At 41.4% G+C, this 20,145-nt stretch overlaps 1 protein-coding gene across 1 annotated transcript; it reads left to right on the top strand.

The window, feature by feature from the left end:
- Nucleotides 1–6,152: 6,152 nt before the first annotated feature.
- LOC129822018 (atypical kinase COQ8B, mitochondrial-like) lies at nt 6,153–20,035 on the top strand. The gene is made up of 10 exons (XM_055879856.1): nt 6,153–6,247; nt 6,639–6,820; nt 7,030–7,356; nt 10,707–10,765; nt 11,103–11,182; nt 11,444–11,560; nt 12,799–12,917; nt 13,187–13,252; nt 15,730–15,816; nt 16,132–20,035. Coding segments are annotated over exons 1-10 (1,347 nt in total). The 5' UTR covers nt 6,153–6,246; the 3' UTR covers nt 16,441–20,035.
- Nucleotides 20,036–20,145: the final 110 nt, after the last annotated feature.

Raw genomic sequence — 20,145 nt, 5'->3', positions numbered from 1 at the left:
TCAAACCATTTTTCAGAAACATTGTGTTTTCTGATGTTGCATTTCTTTGGTTTTCTCATTTGCTTTTGATGCTGCTTTTTGGAATATGCAAATCATGTTTTGAGTAGCCGAATTGACACCTTCTCTATTGTTTTGGTATTGTGAGTTATTGAAGAGCTGTATAGAGTTCATTTCATTTAAGTTCAATGTTTCAATGAATCTCTCTGCACTGTTTGGAGCCAAGCTGTACGATTGGTTCATGTCGTAGAGTTTTTTGGGCAGTTTTTTAATGAGTATTGCTGGTTAATTTCTTTAGAAACACGTTGATCTGACAATGGTGTCTGACGGTGAATGCACTGATGGAGAAGGGGTCGACGTCAGTGATGGCATAATCAACTACACTTGTCCCAAGACAAGTGGGACAGTAAGTAAACCGACCTAAAGAGTCCCATCTGATTCTACCATTAAGCATGTACAGGCCTAAGGCCCGACAGAGACGCTCTAACTCCTTCAAATTTTTGTACAGTATTTGTTCAGGACTGTTTCTATTATATATAATAAGGCAACTCTACAAGGAGAGGTGTCCAAATATGTGGTGGTTACCGCCCGCATCAGTGTAGTCAGGCTCAGAATAGTGTCTCGCTCGCGCTCACAGTTTTATTACTATGTATACAAATGAAGGAAAAAGAAAGGAAGCCTCAATGTGTCCAAGGTATATCATTAGCCCAACATTTTCTGCATCTCTGAGCTTTGTAGAAAGTCCATTGAACTCCAGACAGTCCTTAAAGTGCAGGTCCCGCTTTACATCGTATATGATTTAGGACTGGTAAACAACTTGCCTCCCACTGTATTTACAGTTTGAAGGAAACCATAAGCAATGCAACACTGATCTAAACAATGTGTGAACATTCTCTCAACAGAACTGAATGCATTGACGGATGACATTTGTATTTTGCAATAAAGTGTTCAAGTTGGCGTACTATCAGAGTAGAAGATTGTTATAAGTCCTGTAAATGTATTTGGGGATTGTATCATTGCTTGAGATTTGACAACAAAATACTAATGCCAAGATTTTATACTGCCTCTTCTTCAAATGCATGATGTCCATGCATGCAAATGGTAGCACATGTTTGTGTGTAGAGGAGCTTAGAGCAGCTGATACAGTCCAGCAGAGGACCAGATGGAACTTCTGAGTGTTGGGCTCCATGCTTGAGCGCGCAATCTCACACACACCCGGGAATCATGCATGTAAACACCCATTATACTGAACTTTAAACCATTTATTTATCTTATTTGTAGTAAATGTATTGATATGGCTAGTTATTATTGTGTAATTACCATCTTACTGTGTCATTTGTGTACATTATACATGCTCCTGGAGCACCTCCTGGAGTCAACTTAAAGCAGCCAAAGCCTAACTGAACTTGGACTATATTCGGGAGATAAAAAATAAGTTTTCTTTACTAAACAGAAATAACAGGAGTATAGCAATAGGCCTAGTATATTTCTTTCTTAGCAATTAAAAAAAGAGCAGTAAGAGCGTACAATCATGGCTATCCGAACAGCAGAGGACAAGGTCACATATGACCCAAAAAATAAACATTTAACTTTTCATGATTTTTACTGCAAACTATATACTTCTGAGAGAAAACATACAGAGGCAGAACTCCATTCCTTCCTAGAGGGAATCTTGCTACCTAAACTATCAGAGACCGACCGAGAAGATTGGACACCTCTCCTTGTAGTATTATAAATAATAGAAACAGTCCTGACCAAATACTGAACAAAAATTTGAAGGAGTTAGAGCGTCTCTGTCGGGCCTTAGGCCTGTACATGCTTAATGGTAGAATCAGATGGGACTCTTTAGGTCGGTTTACTTACTGTCCCACTTGTCTTGGGACAAGTGTAGTTGATTATGCCATCACTGATATCGACCCCTTCTCCATTAGTGCATTCACCGTCAGACACCATTGTCAGATCAACGTGTTTCTAAAGAAATTAACCAGCAATACTCATAAAAAAACTGCCCAAAAAACTCTACAACATGAACCAATCGTACAGCTCCCCCTTCACCCCTGAGGAGGTCCTGGAGGCAATCACCTCCATGCCACCTAACAAGTCCCCAGTATTCCTCTTCAAGGAATACCTAGGATAGGATAAAGCAATCCTTCTGCCCCCCCCCCCCCCCCCCCTTAAAAGATGTAGATGCACTATTGTAAAGTGGCTGTTCCACTGGATGTCATTAGGTGAATGCACCAATTTGTAAGTCGCTCTGGATAAGAGCGTCTGCTAAATGACTTAAATGTAAATGTAAAAATTCCCCAGAGAGTTCTACAAAGCTTTATGGCACTAGCTTATCCCTATTTTCATGCCAATGCTGGGTGATTTTTGCAAAAACGGAGTTCTCCCAGACTCTATGCACACAGCTCGCATTACAGTGTTGCTCAAAAAGACAAGGACCCTCTATCCTGCTCCTCCTTCTGGCCCATAAGCTTGTTGGATTTCGACTACAAAATAATTACCAAATTGCTCAACAAAAGACTAAACACTCCTCTTCCCAAAATAATAAAAGCGGACCAAACTGGATTTATTAGAGACCGGTACTCTTCTGATAACATTCTCCGTCTTTTTGATATTTTTGATCAAGTAAACGCACAGAAGACCCCTGTCCTGTTGGCTTCACTGGATGCTGAGAAGGCGTTCAACAGGATGGAGTGGAGCTTTCTGTTCTGTCTTAGAAAAGTTCAATATGGGCCCAAACTTTATTAAATGGATTAAGTCCCTATACTCTCATCCAAATGCCATGGTGACTACTAACGGACTGAACTCTGACAGATTCCCTTTGGGACGGGGCACAAGACAAGGGTGCTCGTTGTCCCCCCTGTTCTACTTGTTGGGGGCGGAGCCTCTGGAAGAGTCGATAAGGAGCAATCCAAGTATTATGGGTGTTTCTGCAGGCGGCCTGCAGCACAAGATTTTGCTCTACGCTGATGATGTCTTGCTCTACATATCCAACCCTGAGAAATCCCTCCCTTCCATTTTAGACAGAATTGCTCAGTATGGCAAGTTTTCAGGATATAAGATACATTTGAACAAATCCACTGTTTGCCCTCTCAATCTTACACTCACTAGCTTTATGAAGACACTATGTCGGTTCCTTGGGATCTTCGTAACACCAGATCTGAATAGCCTTTTCACGGAAAATTATCTTCCACTCCTGGATCGAATCAAGAACGATCTCCAAACCTGGATCTCCCTCCCAATTAGCTTAGTCGGAAGAATTAATATAATCTGTATGAACATCCTCCCTAGATTGAATGATTTATTTCAGATGCTCCCATGCTAACCCCAGTTTCCTTTTTCAAAACAACTAACCAAAGCATCACCAAATGTATATGGGGCAATAATAAACCTAGGATCAAGTTCTCCACTCTATCGAAACCTGAATCTAAGGGTGGTCTTGCTCAATTGTACTACTGGTCTGCCCAAATCCGTAACATGCTAACATGGATCACAAACAGAGAAGACCAACGTGGATTCAGAAGCCTAATCCTGTGGTTCATTGGCCCTTAGCTCAATGATATTCATTAATAACTTTAGTGAAGTGGGCAACATAGCCAAAACCTTTGTGATTAACAGCACCCTACTAGAGTGGAGGGACTGTAAGAAATACCTGGGCATTTCCTCCCAAATATGTTCTCACTCGCCTATAGTATACAACCCAGACTTGCCAAAAGCCCTGAGTGATGCCAATTTTAATCTTTGGCATACTCTAGGAATCAGGACCTTTTCAGAACTATTTCATCAGAAAACCACTACACTAAAATCCTTTCAAGAGCTCTGAAGTGAATTCAATGTGCCAAGATCCATAAAAAATATATATATCTTCAAATTAGATATGACATTTCCTCATTTACTTCCAAGAGGAGGTTTAGAGCTCAGCTGAATGAAGTTGAAACCCTTCTTGCTACAGCACAATCCATTAAAGGCAAAATCTCCTATATCTATAGACTCCTTTCTGAGAAAATAATCTGGGAAAGGGACCTTGGTCTGACTATCAGTGATGAGTTATGGGCGGAGGTTTGCGACAGGGTATACTGCTCCTCTACTAATGTAAAAATGAAAGAATCTAATTACACATTTTTGTACACATTTTATTACACTCCAATGAGACTCCATAGAATGAAAACATAAATTTCTCATAACTGTAAAAGATGTACCTCTGAAAGTGTAACCTATGTGCATGTATTTTGGAGCTGTAGAGAGAATGCCAGATTTTGGCAATCTATACATACTGCTGCACAGAAAATACTAGATGTACAGTTTGATATGACCCCGTGTATCTATCTTCTTAATGCCCAGAAGGACTTTGTTCTTGATACTGACAGAGATCTATTCTTCTATTGTGGGCTTCTAATACCTCTTCTACATTTAACATGTGGATTGACCAGATTGTTGACTTTCTCCCTCTTGAAAAGCTCACTTATGACCTCCACAAGAGACAGCCCAAGTTTGATAGACTCTGGTCTCCACTACTCAACTATTTTTCAAATTGGACAGAGTAAATGGGGTGATTAGGGAAATGAGCAGATACATGTTGTGTAAGGTGCTTTAAAAGCTAATTATTTGCTCGTCGTCTCAGCTAAGGCTGGAAATAGCTAATAAGAACCTTGATAGTGCTGCTGCAAGTTTATTTTTTATTGTTTTATATATATATTTTTTTATAATTATTTTGTTATTATGTTAATTTTGTTATTATTATTGTTATTTTTATATATATATTTTTTAAAGTCTGTCACATCTGTGAATGTGGAATGTGTTTTGTTGGTTGATTGAAAAACAAGAAAACTTAATAAACACTTTTTTTTTTTTTTTTTTTTACATGCTCCCAGACCTTCCACCTGTAGTTACAGTTGCACACAGTACTGTCAAAATAGAAATTATTCTCATTAAAGCTGCAATATGTAACTTTTTGGGGCGACCTAAATTCACAGAAATGTGTGTTATAGATCTGTCATTCTCAGCAAAGTAGTACTGCTAGATTTGGGGTTCTACGCAGTCAAATGTAACAGATAACTACATGTTTTATAAAGAACTGTACAAATGGCATCAATATTTAAAATATATATCATTAAATACAGTAATATGAGATCTGTATGTAAAACATTTACATTTGACATTTTAGTCATTTAGAACATTCCATTCCAGCTAAACATACCATTCCAGTATTTACATCAAATACAGGTATAAAGAGGTATTTTGTCATTTCGACACAAAATACATTTGCTACTACAAGATTCTCAGTAACAGTAACAACAATTGTTTTACTTGCTATGACTGTGATATGTAGTTATTTATCTACCTTAGTTACATGCTGCATATCATTTTGCCCCACTGTAGTATCATTGCGCAAAATAGTAAGCAGCATCATCTGGATATGTGTGCAACTAAAGTTCAACATTGGCCTTCTGCTACCATTTCTGTCAAGCCGTCTACGCAGACAGTTTGACGCATACGTTCTATAAATCCAACGTATGCACCACACAGAACGTACAACAAATGCCTCTGCAATGCAACGCTGCAAGGCAAACGCAGTGTTTCATTGGAAATTAATAAAATTCTGGTGTACTAAAATGCAAGACACTGTCGGTGTGATCGAAGCGTACTCTTTTTGAGCAGACGGCTGACGCTGGCTGGCTGCTGCAACATAGCATCAGATAGATGGGCTACACATTCAGAGACAGAGGGGCGCTGTATCGCTCGCTCGTATGCTTTTTCTGGTGAGATACATTCCGCCTCTTGCGAATTGAATAACGTATGAAACACAGAGACGAAAGATACATTATTTTATATTTTATATTTTTTTCTTGGGCAAAATGTTCAACCATAAATACACGCCTTTAAGCATCAGCACCATCCTCGTGATTTTGTAACTACATTCCAAACACTTGCATTTTGGTCCTGCTTCAACGTGATACGCCCTTTAAAAGTTATTGGCCATTGGGTTGCCGTAGCTTCTCCTGTCACTTCTCTGATTTGTTCAGTGGAAATACTTTCATTTAAACGTGCCGTATGATTGGTCTAATTATATTATGCCCGCCTTCTCATATTTCGCGGAGCGCAGTTGGACCACAGGCACGTCTGTCAATTTAGTCAAACCTCTATTTCCGGGTTGAAAGTAGTTGCAAAACAGCGTTCATCCACTTCACAGGCAAGAGGAAAGACGTCTGTTACTCCACAGTCTATAGAAGGCATCCCTTCATCTATAGTAAGTGGACTTTGACAATTCCTCGGTATATGTTAAATTAGCTAGCTACAGTTAACTAAGTGATTAATTGGCTCTGGTGTTGGGGTGTGAAGCCTAACATAGTAGCTAGTGTGAACAACAGGCTTGGGTTATATGTATGCATTCATCGTTACCCAAATAATTTTTTTAAATTTTGCACCACCATCTTCACTCGGTAATCAAACGGTAACGTCTTTGGAACGGATATAAGTCAATTAGCTAGTTAATGCATTAGCTCATGAGTGCAGGTCTCAGTCACATGTGTCTGTATTACATGTCATGCTCACTGAATCATCTTCAATGATAAGCGAAGCTTAGACTAAATGTATAGGTAGCTAGATTGTTTAAAGTGTGCGTGTGTTTGTCTTTCCAGTGATGCTAGCTGAGGTGTGTCAGGTGCTGCGGGGAGCAGGAAAGGTTGGCCAAGCATTTGCCAACACACAAGGAGAGATGCTGAGGCTAATGGCCTGTAACTCCACGCTGGGCACTGGGGTCAAAGCTGCCCAGGAGGTGGTCGAGGGCGTGATGGGCACAGTCATGGGTGGTGCTGCCATGGTATGTTCAAACGGGAGAGAAGGGGGGCCTTTTTGCACACATCAAATAGAAGGACTTTGGCTACATTATCACAGTTCAATGTCCTTTTTAAGCTTTTAGGCTACATAAAGTGTTATAGTACTCTGCCAAATACAATTGCATGCACCATGGTGTTTATTGCCTGGAGTGACATTGAATGAGGCACTGAATGTGACTTTTCCCATATTCAGCAACTGTCCATCAAGGAGGATGTGTTCCCTGATGCTGAGGGATGGGAGGAAATGGATCCGGACGAGGCTGCTAAATGCGCGGTGGGCTCCGAATTCCCACCAGGCCTAGAGGCCACAGAGATGCTCAGCGGAGCGCCTCTCAGCCCAGCTGGGGGTCCAAGGGGAGCAGGTTGGCCTGGCCAAAGTGCCCGGTTCCTGCACATTGCCTTGACGCAATGGCACAGCAGGTTTTTCCATGACTCAGTAGTGGACAGACTCACCCCAGAGGACATCAAGAAGGCCAGGGAGTCCAAACAGGCATTTGCCAGGCCTATTGTTAAGCAGAAGGTCAGTGGCGTAGGCTTACCTCCTGATTGTCTTTGATCTCATGTGTGGGCTGTTCTACTGACTGGGTTTTGGGCTGATGTTGAGGTAGGTGTAAATCATGATGGGGCATTGGGGGTTAAGTTGGTCTGTGCTATATTAGGAAATAATTTCCCCATCTCTAAAGAAGTATGCAATGGCTGTCTTTATACGTAGGCCTACTGTATTGTGTTCTCAAGAATATTGTAAATCTAAAAATCTTTGGGATGAACCAATTTGATATACACACACACTGCGTGCACAATTATTAGGCAAATTGTGTTCCTCGGGATTAATTTTATTGTTGAACAAACAATTTCTCTCAATCAATCCAAAATGTTATTGAACCTCGAACCTGATTGTTTAACAAAGGAAAAATGAGTTGTCTTTCTCAGGGGAATATAAGTGTGCACAATTATTAGGCAACTAAATTACAAAAAATAATTTCTCCCAACTCACTTGTTTATTCTCAATTTTTAGAGTAAGTGTAACAAATAAGTGACACAAATAAAATTTAAAAAAATTGGCCTTTCAAAAATATTCAGTGACCAGTATAGCCACCCTTCTTTTCAATAACTGCCATGAACCTTCCATCCATGGAGGCTCTCAGTTTCTTGTTCTGTTCCCGATCAACTTTCACTGAAGCAGCAACCACAGCCTCCCAATTGCTGCTCAAAGAGGTGTATTGTCTTCCCTCACTGTAAAGCTCACGTTTGAGAAGGGCCCACAAGTTCTCAATAGGATTTAAGTCTGGTGAGGAAGGGGGGGTCAGGTCGTTATTCGGGCATCTTTGAGGCCCTTGCTGGCTAGCCAAGCAGTGGAGTACTTGGATGCATGTGATGGAGCATTGTCCTGCATAAATATCCTGGTCTTCTTGAATGCTGAGGACTTCTTCTTCAAGCAGTGGTACAAGAAAGTATCTTCCAGAAACTGGCAGTAGGTTTGGGAGTTGAGTTTCAGTCCATCTGAAATCAAAGTTTGTCACTTGCGCTGAATACAACAGGTAAATGCTTACTTACAGGCTCTAACCAATAGTGCACAAAAGGTATTAGGTGAACAATAGGTAAGTAAAGAAATAAAACAACAGTAATAGACAGGCTATATACAGTAGCGAGGCTACATAGACACCGGTTAGTCAGGCTGATTGAGGTAGTATGTACATATGGTTAAAGTAACGATGCATATATGATGAACAGAGTAGGGACCCAATGCAGATAGCCCGGTTAGCCAATGTGCGGGAGCACTGGTTGGTTGGCCCAATTGAGGTAGTATGTACATGAATGTATAGTTAAAGTGACTATGCATATATATGATAAACAGAGAGTAGCAGCAGCATAAAAAGAGGGGTTTGGGGGGGGGCACACAATGCAAATAGTCCGGGTAGCCATTTGATTACCTGTTCAAGAGTCTTATGGCATGGGGGTAAAAACTGTTGAGAAGCCTTTTTGTTCTAGACTTGGCACTCCGGTACCGCTTGCCATGTGGTAGCAGAGAGAACAGTCTACGACTGGGGTGGCTGGGGTCTTTGACAATTTTTAGGGCCTTCCTCTGACACCGCCTGGTGTAGAGGTCCTGGATGGCAGGAAGCTTAGCCCCAGTGATGTACTGGGCCGTACGCACTAACCAGTCAGGATGCTCTCGATGTTGCAGCTGTAGAACCTTTTGAGGATCTCAAAATGCCAAATCTTTTTAGATTCCTGAGGAGGAATAGGCTTTGTCGTGCCCTCTTCAACTGTCTTGGTGTGTTTGGACCATTCTAGTTTGTTGTTGATGTGGACACCAAGGAACTTGAAGCGCTCAACCTGCTCCACTACAGCCCTGTCGATGAGAATGGGGACGTGCTCGGTCCTCCTTTTCCTGTAGTCCACAATAATCTCCTTAGTCTTGGTTAGGTTGAGGGATAGGTTGTTATTCTGGCCCCACCCGGCCAGGTCTGACTTCCTCCCTATAGGCTGTCTCGTCATTGTCGGTGATCAGGCCTACCACTGTTGTGTCGTCTGCAAACTTAATGATGGTGTTGGAGTCATGCCTGGCCAAGCAGTCGTGAGTGAACAGGGAGTACAGGAGGGGACTGAGCACGCACCCCTGGGGAGCTCCAGTGTTGAGGATCAGCGTGACAGATGTGTTGCTGCCTACCCTTACCACATGGGGGTGGCCCGTCAGGAAGTCCAGGATCCATTTGCAGAGGGAGGTGTTTAGTCCCAGGATCCTTAGATTAGTGATGAGCTTTGAGGGTACTATGGTGTTGAACACTGAGCTGTAGTCAATGAATAGCATTCTCACATAAGTGTTCCTTTTGTCCAGGTGGGAAAGGGCAGTGTAGAGTGCAATAGAGACTGCATCATCTGTGGATCTGTTTGGGCGGTATGCAAATTGGAGTGGGTCTAGGGTTTCTGGGATAATGGGATAATGGTGTTGATGTGAGCCATGACCAACCTTTCAAAGCACTTCATGGCTACGGACGTGAGTGCTACGGGACTGTAGTCATCACCCCGAAAAGGTTCAACTACCTCATCCTTAATGATAGCAGCCCATACCAGTACCCCTCCTCCACCTTGCTGGCGCCTGACTCGAAGTGGTGCGCTGTGTCCATTACTGAACTATCCATCTGGTTCATCAAGAGTCACTCACATTTCATCTGTTCATAAAACCTTTGAAAAATCTGTCATTTCTTTGCCCAATCTTGACGCTTCAACTTGTGAATCTTATTCCGTGGTAGTCGTGTTTCAGCCTTCTTGACCGTGGCCATGTCTCTGAGCACTTGACACCTTGTACTTCTGGACACTCCAGGTAGGTTACAGTTCTGGAATATGGTGGCACTGGAGGTCAATGGGTTCCTGGTAGCTTGAAGTCTTTTGCAGTTAATTTGCGACCCAGTTGACTATTCGCAACAAAACGTTTGTCCGGTGGTCACGCCTCAATAGTTTAGCTATTTCAAGAGCGTTGCATCCGTCTGAAAGGCATTTTACAATTTGACTTTTCAGTGTCATCTCTTTTTTGGCCCATTTTTACCTGAGGCAATGAAGCTGCCTAATAATTATGCACACCTTAATATAAGGTGTTAACTTTTCCCACACCCTCGGCCTCATTACACAAATACATATCACCTGAAAAATGATTAAATCCAATAAGCATTCAAGTTTATATGGTTTGGAGTTGAAAATGTGCATATAAATAATGAGATCAGAATACTCACTTGCCTAATTGTGCACGCAGTATATTTTTTAACATGTCTTAATGTGCAGTATTGTCCTTTGGTATGAGACTTGTCCTTTTGGCATTAGCTCAAATTAGCAAATTTGATCTTTAAAACAATAACATTCCCATTTTTACAGCTTAGTGATCGTGCAAGAGAGAGGAAGGTCCCTGCCACGAGAATCAGCAGGCTGGTTAACTTCACCCCCAGATATTGAAGTTGTATTAGGTACACCTATAGGATTCTGTTGCTATAATGCCATACAACAGATGTCGAAGGAAACATGACCCAGCCAGCATGCAGCTATATTACAATCAATATTTCTAATATTCTTAAATCAACTATTATAGTCATGACATCATTGCACAGCCCTGTCCCTATGACCTTGAGTCAAGTATACCTCTATATGATCACTTACACCAAGCTCTCTGTGACTCATCTTAAATGGTACATGTTACTGTGTATGATCGGTGTGTCTCAGAAGTGAATGCATATAATGGTAGGCACACTTACCATAGTTCCTTATGTCTGCCTCCTTCGCAGGTCTGGCAGTTGGGCTGGGACTAGGTGCCATTGCAGAGGTGGTGAAGCAATCTATGGGAGCCAAGCGTGCAGGTAGGTTCCTCCATGCATCTCTGAAACAGACATGAGATGAAGAAGCTGCATGATAGGTGGCACTGGAGGTTGTACGATTGGCTGCCAGGCTGGGCAGACTGAAGTTCCTCTCAATATGGCTTGGTTCACCTTTTATATGTTATGATATACAGTATTTCTCAAGTTTGTAGTTACTTCAGTCTTGCTCATGAATTCAGACTAGTTTGTTTCACTCGCTCATTCACTCTGATTCTGTAATAAACTCCACCATGTCTCTCTCAGAAGGTGCCCTGTTGGACTCACCTCTCTTGTCCGAGGCCAATGCTGAGAGGATAGTGAACACCTTGTGCAAAGTCAGAGGGGCATCCCTCAAAATAGGACAGATGCTCAGTATACAAGGTATAGTGATCTACCCTCCTCTCTGTCACCCACCACATTAACTTTGATTAAATTACTTGGAATACTTGTTAGATGCAGCATAACCATCCATCTAAATATTCAGACCCCTTGACTTTTTCCACATTTTGTTAAAGTTGCAGCCTTATTCTAAAATGTATTGGTTTTTTTTTGTCCCTGAATCTACACACAATGTAAATCAGGCCTAGAAATTTTGCAAATGTATTAAAAATGGAAATATCACATTTGCATAAGTAATCAGACCCTTTACTCAGTACATTGTTGAAGCACCTTTGGCTGTGATTACAGCCTTGAGTCTTCTTGGGTATGACGCTGCAAGCTTGGAGTTTCTCCCATTCTCTGCAGATCCTCTAAAGTCTTGTTCTACCAGAGGGTAAGGGTTCAGAAATCTAAACCTATTGTAATAACGATGATGATAATAATAAGAATTTATTCAACTTATATAGCGCTTTTCATTACAAAAATGATCTCAAGGCTTAAATAATAATTGGTCCTCTATTGAATGCTTTGTAGTGAGAAAGTCCCAAGTACTACACAGAAAACTGAGAGGATTATTAATACAAAGGGAAAAAAACATGCAGTTTTTATTTTTTCATATTTGAAATGCAAGGGAAAGGCCACAATGTATTATTCCAGCTTAGGCGCAATTTAGATTTTGGCCACTAGATTGCAACAGTGAATGTGCAAAGTTTTAGACTGATCCAATGAACCATTGCATTTCTGTTCAAAATGTTGTATCAAGTCTGCCCAAATGTACCTAATTGGTTTATTAATACATTTTCAAGTTCATAACTATGCACTCTCCTCAACAAAAGCATGGTATTCTTTCACTGTAATAGCTACTGTAAAATAATTTTATCTTCCTGCCCGTATCAGAAAGTCCTGGGAAATGTCCTGGGAAATGTTCTTGTTACTTACAACCTCATGCTAATCACATTAGCGCACGTTAGCTCAACCGTCCCGCAGTGAGGACACTGATCCTAGAGGTTTTAAAAGGATGCTCTAAAACCACATTTGATGCAACACTATGCACATTTGACCAGCAGAGGGCCGTAACCCGAGTTGAGTGGTGACACTGATATCGCTCACTGTGTAGGGTTGTGTCCAAAATATCACCCTATTCCCTATTTGGTGGAATAGGTTGCCATTTGGGATGCAGGCTAGGAGTGGTAAACTGACCCCTGTGGTCTCAAATTCCCCCCCCCCCCCCCCCCCCCCAGACCCCCCCCAGATCTGCTTCAACATCCTACAGCTGTGTCTGAGAGAGCTCTTTGAGTTCCGCTTCATGCAGACGGACCCCAACTGGGCCAACTTCTTTTACAACGCTGAGCAGAACAAGGTGAGAGGGCGAGTGAGCCTGGGGAATAGGGTGCCATTTGGGATTCAGAGCTTTGTCATTCATCAATACCATGACTCTCACCTTCAAGATAGTTTTTGTATAAATTAGCTTTATAACGAATTTATAACAGATTCCATGTACAAAAAATGTAACATTCATTTTCATGAGAACGTACCACACTATATTCCCCGCATTTATGAACATGTACGGTGGCGATTGTTGTTTTGGTGGGGATGTGATGTAGTTTAACCTCTGCCCACTGTCTCCAGATTATTCTGTTGGATTTCGGTGCGTGCCGGGATTACCCTGAGGCCTTCACAGATGATTACGTACAGGTAAATTAACCTCAGTCGTGTGCATTAAAACCTCTTGAAGCTAGGGGGCAGAATGTTTGTTTGAAAAAATAACGTTCCCAATGTAAGCTGCCTATTTCTCAGGTCCAGATACTAGAATATGCATATAATTGACAGAGTAGGATAGAAAACACTCTAAAGTTTCCAAAACTGTCAAAATATTGTCTGTGAGTATAACAGAACTGATTTTGCAGGCGAAAACCTGAGGAAATCCAACCCGGAAGTGCCTTTTATTTAGAAAAATCACCGTTCCATTGCCTGCCTTTCATCCATTTAAAGGGATATCAACTAGATTCCTTTTCCAATGGCTTCTTCAGGGTGTGAACAGTCTTTAGACATAGTTTCAAGCTTTTATTCTGAAAAATTAGCGAGATTTATCAAAACGCGTCAGTGGATAGACGGAGGTCCTTACATTAGTTAATGCGCTCGACACTGGTTGCTCGACATTTTCTCTCTCTCTCCAGTATTGAATAGTTTACAGTCCGGTTGAAATATTATCGATTATTGATGTTAAAAACAACCTGAGGATTGATTATTAAAAACGTTTGACATGTTTCTACGAACTTTACGGATACTTTTTGGAATTTGTGAAGCCTTGATGACCTGCCTAAGGCTGTGGAATACTGAACATAATGCGCCAAACAAATGGAGTTTTTTTGATATAAAAATAATCTTTATCGAACAAAAGGAACATTTATTTATTGCAAAGATCAAAGATAAGCGATTCATTTTATTGCTTTTCTGGCTTTCGTGACCAATATACATTGCTGCTAGGTGTTCTTAATGTTTTGTCTAGTGATCGATAAACTCACACAAACGCTTGGATTGCTTTCGCTGTAAAGCATATTTTCAAAATCTGACATGACAGGTGGATTAACAACAACCTAAACTGTGTTTTGCTATATAGCACTTTCATTTCATGAATATAAATATTTTTAGCAATTTTCTTTGAATTTGGCGCTCTGCAATTCAGCGGTTGTTTACGAAAATGATCCCGCTAAAGGGATCCGTGCGTCAAGAAGTTAACACCAAATAGAGGAAAATGGACTGAAACAGGGACAGACTACCTGGACACCATTTTGCTACCGTGTGCCCTAACAATTACAGTGCATTCAGAAAGTATTTAGACCCCTTGACCTTTTCCAAATGTTGTTACGTTACAGGCTTATTTTAAAATAGATTAAAATAAAAATTCTCATCAGTCTACACACAATACCCCATAATGACAAAGCAAAAACGGGTTTTTAGAAATGTTTTTCTAATGTCTTAAAAATAAACTGGAAATATCCTGGAAATAATGTCCTTTGTTGAAACAGTGATTACAGCCTCGAGTCGTCTTGGGTATGACGCTACAGTCTTTGCACACCTGTATTTGGGGAGTTTCTCTCATTCTTCTCTGCAGATCATCTCAAGCTCTGTCAGGTTGGATGGGGAGCATCACCGCACAGCTATTTTCAGATCTCTCCAGAGACGTTAGATCAGGTTCAAGTCCGGGCTCTGGCTGATTGACTCAAGGACATTCCGAGACTTGTCCCGAAGCCACTCCTGCATTGTCTTGGCTGTGTGCTTAGGGTTTTTGTCCTGTTGGAAGGTGAACGTTTGCCCCAGTCTGAGGTCTTGAGCTCCCTGGAGCAGGTTTTCATCAAGAATCTCTCTCTACTTTGCTCTGTTCATCTTTGCCTCTGCTGACTAGTCTCTCAGTCCCTGCCACTGAAAAATATTCCCACAGCATGCTGTTGCCACCACCATGCTTCACCGTAGGGATGGTGCCAGGTTTCCTCCAGAAGTGACGCTTGGCATTAAGGCCAAAGAGTTCAATTTTGGTTTAATCCGACCAGAGAATTTTGTTTCTCATGGTCTGAGAATCCTTTAGGTGCCTTTTGGCAAACTCCAAGCGGGCTGTCATGTGCCTTTTTACTGAGGAGTGGCTTCCGTCTGGCCACTCTACCATAAAGGCCTGATTGGTGGAGTGCTGCAGAGATGGTTGTCCTTCTGGAAGGTTCTCCCATCCCCTCAGAGGCCCTCTGGAGCTCTGTCAGTGACCATCGAGTTTTTGGTCACCTCCCTGACCAAGGCCCTTCTCCCCCGATTGCTCAGTTTGGCCAGGCGGCCAGCTCTAGGAAGAGTCTTGGTGGTTCCAAATTCTTCTATTTAAGAATGATGGAGTCCACTGTGTTCTTGGGAACCTTCAATGCTGCATACATTTTTATGGTACCCTTCCCCAGATCTGTGCGTCGACACAATCCTGTCTCGGAGCTCTATTGACAATTACTTCAACCTCATGGCTTGGTTTTTGCTCTAACATGCACTGTCAACTGTGGGACCTTTTATATAGACAGGTGTGTTCCTTTCCAAATTGTATACAATCAACTGAATTTACCACAGGTAGAATCTAATCATGGATTTGATTTTGTTCTCTGTAACCTTTTGATGACGTAAATTGGTCTGTCTGTGTCCAGGTGGTGCACGCAGCCTCCATCGGAGATAGGGAGACTGTACTGGAGAAATCCAAGGACCTTAAGTTCCTCACAGGGTTTGAGGCCAAGGTAAGAGGGTATTTTTGTGCAGTGGTAACTATGGTATCATGAAGCGCATACATTTGACGTGTGGTTTATGACATCCCTTCCCTCTCTCTCTCTCTCTCTCTGTTCCCTCTCTCCTCTATTTCTACTGGGGTGGGGTGTATACATTGCCATGTACTGTTCTATACGTTTGAGTTAGTAAAAAAAAAACAAAGGGACATAACTTATTAAAATGTATAATAATATTATAAGCCATAAAGGTGCATACATGCTTGTAACAAAGCGTTATACATGCAGAGTGTTACCGAGTTGTAGTGTTGAAATGCCTTCTCTCCCCAGGCGTTCCAGGATGCCCACGTGGAGGCGGTGATGATTCTGGGCGAGGCCTTCGCCAACTCTGACCCCTTTGAATTTGGCACCCAGAGCACCACGCAGCGGATCCAGAGCCTGATCCCCGTCATGCTGCGCCACCGCCTCACCCCGCCCCCGGAGGAGACCTACTCCCTACACCGCAAGATGGCCGGCTCCTTCCTCATCTGTTCTAAGCTTGGCGCCAAAATCGCCTGCAAGGACATGTTCCTGGACATCTACAACTCCTACCAACAGCGGCGGCTGGAGAAAGAGAAGGCTGCCCAAATTCAGGTTTAGATAGGGTCAAAGGTCATTACTAGTGGTCACCCTTTCAGACTGCATCCTAGTGGGCAGAACTGACTGTCCAACTCCCATGGCTGTGGACTATGTTTATTTAAGATATTGTAACTGCACTACACGGGTGATCCAGACTCCCAGCACTTTGACTGTCAGTGACTTGATGCCACTCAAACTCAGTGAGGTGGTCTGGCAGTAAGGAGTGGGAGGCAGAGCGTCTGCTTGTATAAAAGAACAGAAAGAAACTCTATAGCATGTGTGATTTCACTTGAGATTAGTGTTAATAATAATAATTGTATAAAGGTATGGTTCAACTTGATGTACATATAATTGATTTGAGCTGTGTCTATGTTAAGGTAATAGGTTTTGAGTGTTGGATTGTGTTTTTGATGTGCCCTGGTCCAATGGTTTCCATCGAACTGTCATTTTTAATGCTAATGCCACAAATTTTGTTTCTGAAAATGGCAGTGTTTGTCCTCAAAGCCATTTTTACACTGAAAAGTGAAGTGGATGTTATTGTACACACTACAAAGATTGTTCTTTCAGATATTATTGCAATCTTCAACAGGTATATTTTTGGCTAAAAACACAATGTGGGGAATATTTAAGGCCGTAAAATAACTTCTTTACAAGGCTTATTTCACGGACTTTTTTTGGTTGCAGTATTAAGCCGTCTTGTGAATGTATTTCCACGGCATGTTGATGAGCATTGTTCTACGGATTTTAAAGGGCTGTTTGATGGAAACCCTAATGTCCTTGAAAACAGTATGATAAAATAGTCCAGCTAGATGACGGCGCCTGTACAAAGCATCCGCATTAATGTGTGCGTTGATGTTCTGTTCCATGCACTTTGGGACCATACTCCACCTCCATAAGACATAATCAATGATTATTCTGTGGGTTTCCATCCTTGCAATTAACAGTTGACTAGAAGGCAGACCTATTGCCACGGGATAGCTGTTTAAATTGAATTCAGAACAAAACGGACTGAAATGTGTAGGATAACCTCCACTTCTCCAATAAGAAACGCTAATTTCGTTGCAAAACGTTTTGCACTAATGAATATACGCCTGTATTAGCAGGCGCCTGCTAGTAATGAGGTAATTTACCTGCTCAGTAGATAACACAAAAACATACCTTTGACATGTTCACTCTGATGATTAAGAGATGGGGCAGGGACTGGAACATTGACTAAATGGCCCATCTTTACTGTATATTCTGCTAAACTCTCTGATGTACACAAGGTGAAGCACTGTAAGGTGCATACGGAGAAGGCGGTTTACTGGTGTGAGCCCAACCTGTTGGATTCCCTTCTTCACTCCCTGTGAGTCATTTACTGTTCATGTCTCTGGACTGAAATAGAGGAGACCTTCCAGGGTCTACATACAGAACATCTTGATGATAGATCCTTCCATTCTAATGCTATTTCCTCCACAATAATCTACTGGACAGTTAGCCATTATATTTCGTCATCTCTGGCCCATCTACCTTGTACCAGACAAGTGACAAGAAAAAGCCTGTGAACCTTTTGGAATTATCTGGATTTCTGCTTAAATTGGTCATACAATTTTGATCTGATCTTCATCTAAGTCACAACAACAGACAGTCTACTTAAACTAATAACACACAAACAATTATACGTTTTCATGTCTTTATTGAACACACTGTGTAAAAATTCACAGTGCAGGGTGGGAAAAGTATGTGAACCCTTGGATGTAATAACTGGTTGACCCTCCTTTGGAAGCAATAAAGGACTGTAGTTGCGGATCAGACCTGCGCAACGTTCAGGAGGAATTTTGGACCATTACTCTTTACAAAACTGTTTTCAGTTCTGCAATATTCTTGTGTCTGGTGTGAACTGATCTCTTGAGGTCATGCCACTGTATCTCAATCGGGTTGAGGTCAGGACTCTGACTGGGCCACTCCAGAAGGTGTATTTTCTTCTGTTGGAGCCATTCTGTTGTTGATTTACTTCTGTGTTTTGGGTCGTTGTCCTGTTGCATCACCCAACTTCTGTTGATCTTTAATTGGCGGACAAATAGCCTTACATTCTCCTGCAAAAAGTCTTGATAAACTTGGGAATTCATTTTTCCGTCGATGATAGCAAGCTGTCCAGGCCCTGAGGCAGCAAAGCAGACCCAAACCTTGATGCTACCTCCACCATACATTACAGTTGGGATGAGGTTTTGATGTTGGTATGCTGTGCCTTTAAGCTGTCCATAGAATATTTTGCCAGTAGCGCTGTGGAACATCCATGTGCACTTTTGCGAACTTCAGACGTGCAGCAATGTTTTTTTTGGACAGCAGTGGCTTCTTCCGTGGTGTCCTCCCATGAACACCATTCTTGTTTTGTGTTTTACGTATCGTAGACTCGTCAACAGAGATGTTAGCATGTTCCAGAGATTTCTGTAAGTCTTTTGCTGACACTAGGATTCTTCTAAACCTCATTGAGCATTATGCGCTATGCTCTTGCAGTCATCTTTGCAGGACGGCCAGTACTAGGGAGAGTAGCAACAGTGCTGAACTTTCTCCATTTATAGAAAATGTGTCTTACCGTGTACTGATGAACATCAAGGCTTTTAGAGATCCTTTTGGAAACCTTTCCAGCTTTATGCAAGTCAACAATTCTTAATCTTAGGTCTTCTGAGATCTCTTTTGTTTCAGGCATGGTTCACATCAGGCAATGCTTCTTGTGAATAGCAAACTCAAATTTTGTGTTTTGTATCGGGCAGGGCAACTTTAACCAACATCTCCAATCTCGTCTCATTGATTGGACTCCAGATTAGCTGACTCCAATTAGCTTTTGGAGAAGTCATTAGTCTAGGGGTTCACATACTTTTCCCAACCTACACTGTGAATGTTTAAATTATGTATTCAATATAGACAAGAAAAATACAATACTTTGCATGTTATTAGTTTAAGCATACTATGTTTGTCTATTGTTGTGATTTAGATGAAGATCAGATTTTATGACAATAATTCCAAAGGGTTCACATACTTTTTCTTGCCACTGTACCTCTGATTGTCAAGGTAGAATATTGACTAAGTAGGCTATTACTGTCAAACCCTGAAGCTATCAATAATGAAAACCTTAACTATTATCTTTATGAGGAGAGCTGCGCTGCAGTACTGTAGTCACAGGTTTTAAGTTACATAATTATGCATGTAGGGCTAAATGAGTATGAGTGTTAGTATTAATTGCCACTTCTAAGCAGTGGTGTAAAATACTTAAGTAAAAATACTTTAAAGTACTACTCAAGTAGTTTTTGGGGGTATCTGTACTTTACTATTTATATTTTTGACTACTTTTACTTCACTACATTCCTAAAGAAAATGATGTACTTTTTACTCCATACATTTTCCCTGACACCCAAAAGTACTAGTTACAATTTCAATGCTTAGCAGTACAGGGAAAAAGGTCAGATTCACACACTTATCAAGAGAACGTCCCTGGTCATCCCTACTGACTCTGATCTGATGGACTCACTAAACATAAACGCTTCCTTTGTAAATAATGTCTGAGGGTTGGAGTTGCCCCTGGCTGTCAAAAAAGTAATAAAAAAGGAAAGGGTGCAGTCTGGTTTGCTAAATATGAGGAATGTGATGTATAGCTTTTACTTTTGAGTACTTTTTCCACAGCTGTACTTAAGTACATTTAAAATCTGATACTTTTAGACTTTTACTCAAGTAGTATTTTACTGGGTT

This window comes from Salvelinus fontinalis, chromosome 24 (assembly GCF_029448725.1).
Source record: "Salvelinus fontinalis isolate EN_2023a chromosome 24, ASM2944872v1, whole genome shotgun sequence".
Lineage (NCBI taxonomy): Eukaryota > Metazoa > Chordata > Actinopteri > Salmoniformes > Salmonidae > Salvelinus > Salvelinus fontinalis.
Note: the sequence above shows the minus strand (reverse complement) of the source record. Positions and strands in the feature narration are given on the sequence as shown.

Bases quoted from the DNA above. Each gene is read 5' to 3' on its own strand.
- LOC129822018 (XM_055879856.1), top strand. The intron at 11,183-11,443 runs GTAGGTTCCTCC...TGTCTCTCTCAG, and splicing joins TATGGGAGCCAAGCGTGCAG to AAGGTGCCCTGTTGGACTCA. The intron at 13,253-15,729 runs GTAAATTAACCT...GTCTGTGTCCAG, and splicing joins TCACAGATGATTACGTACAG to GTGGTGCACGCAGCCTCCAT.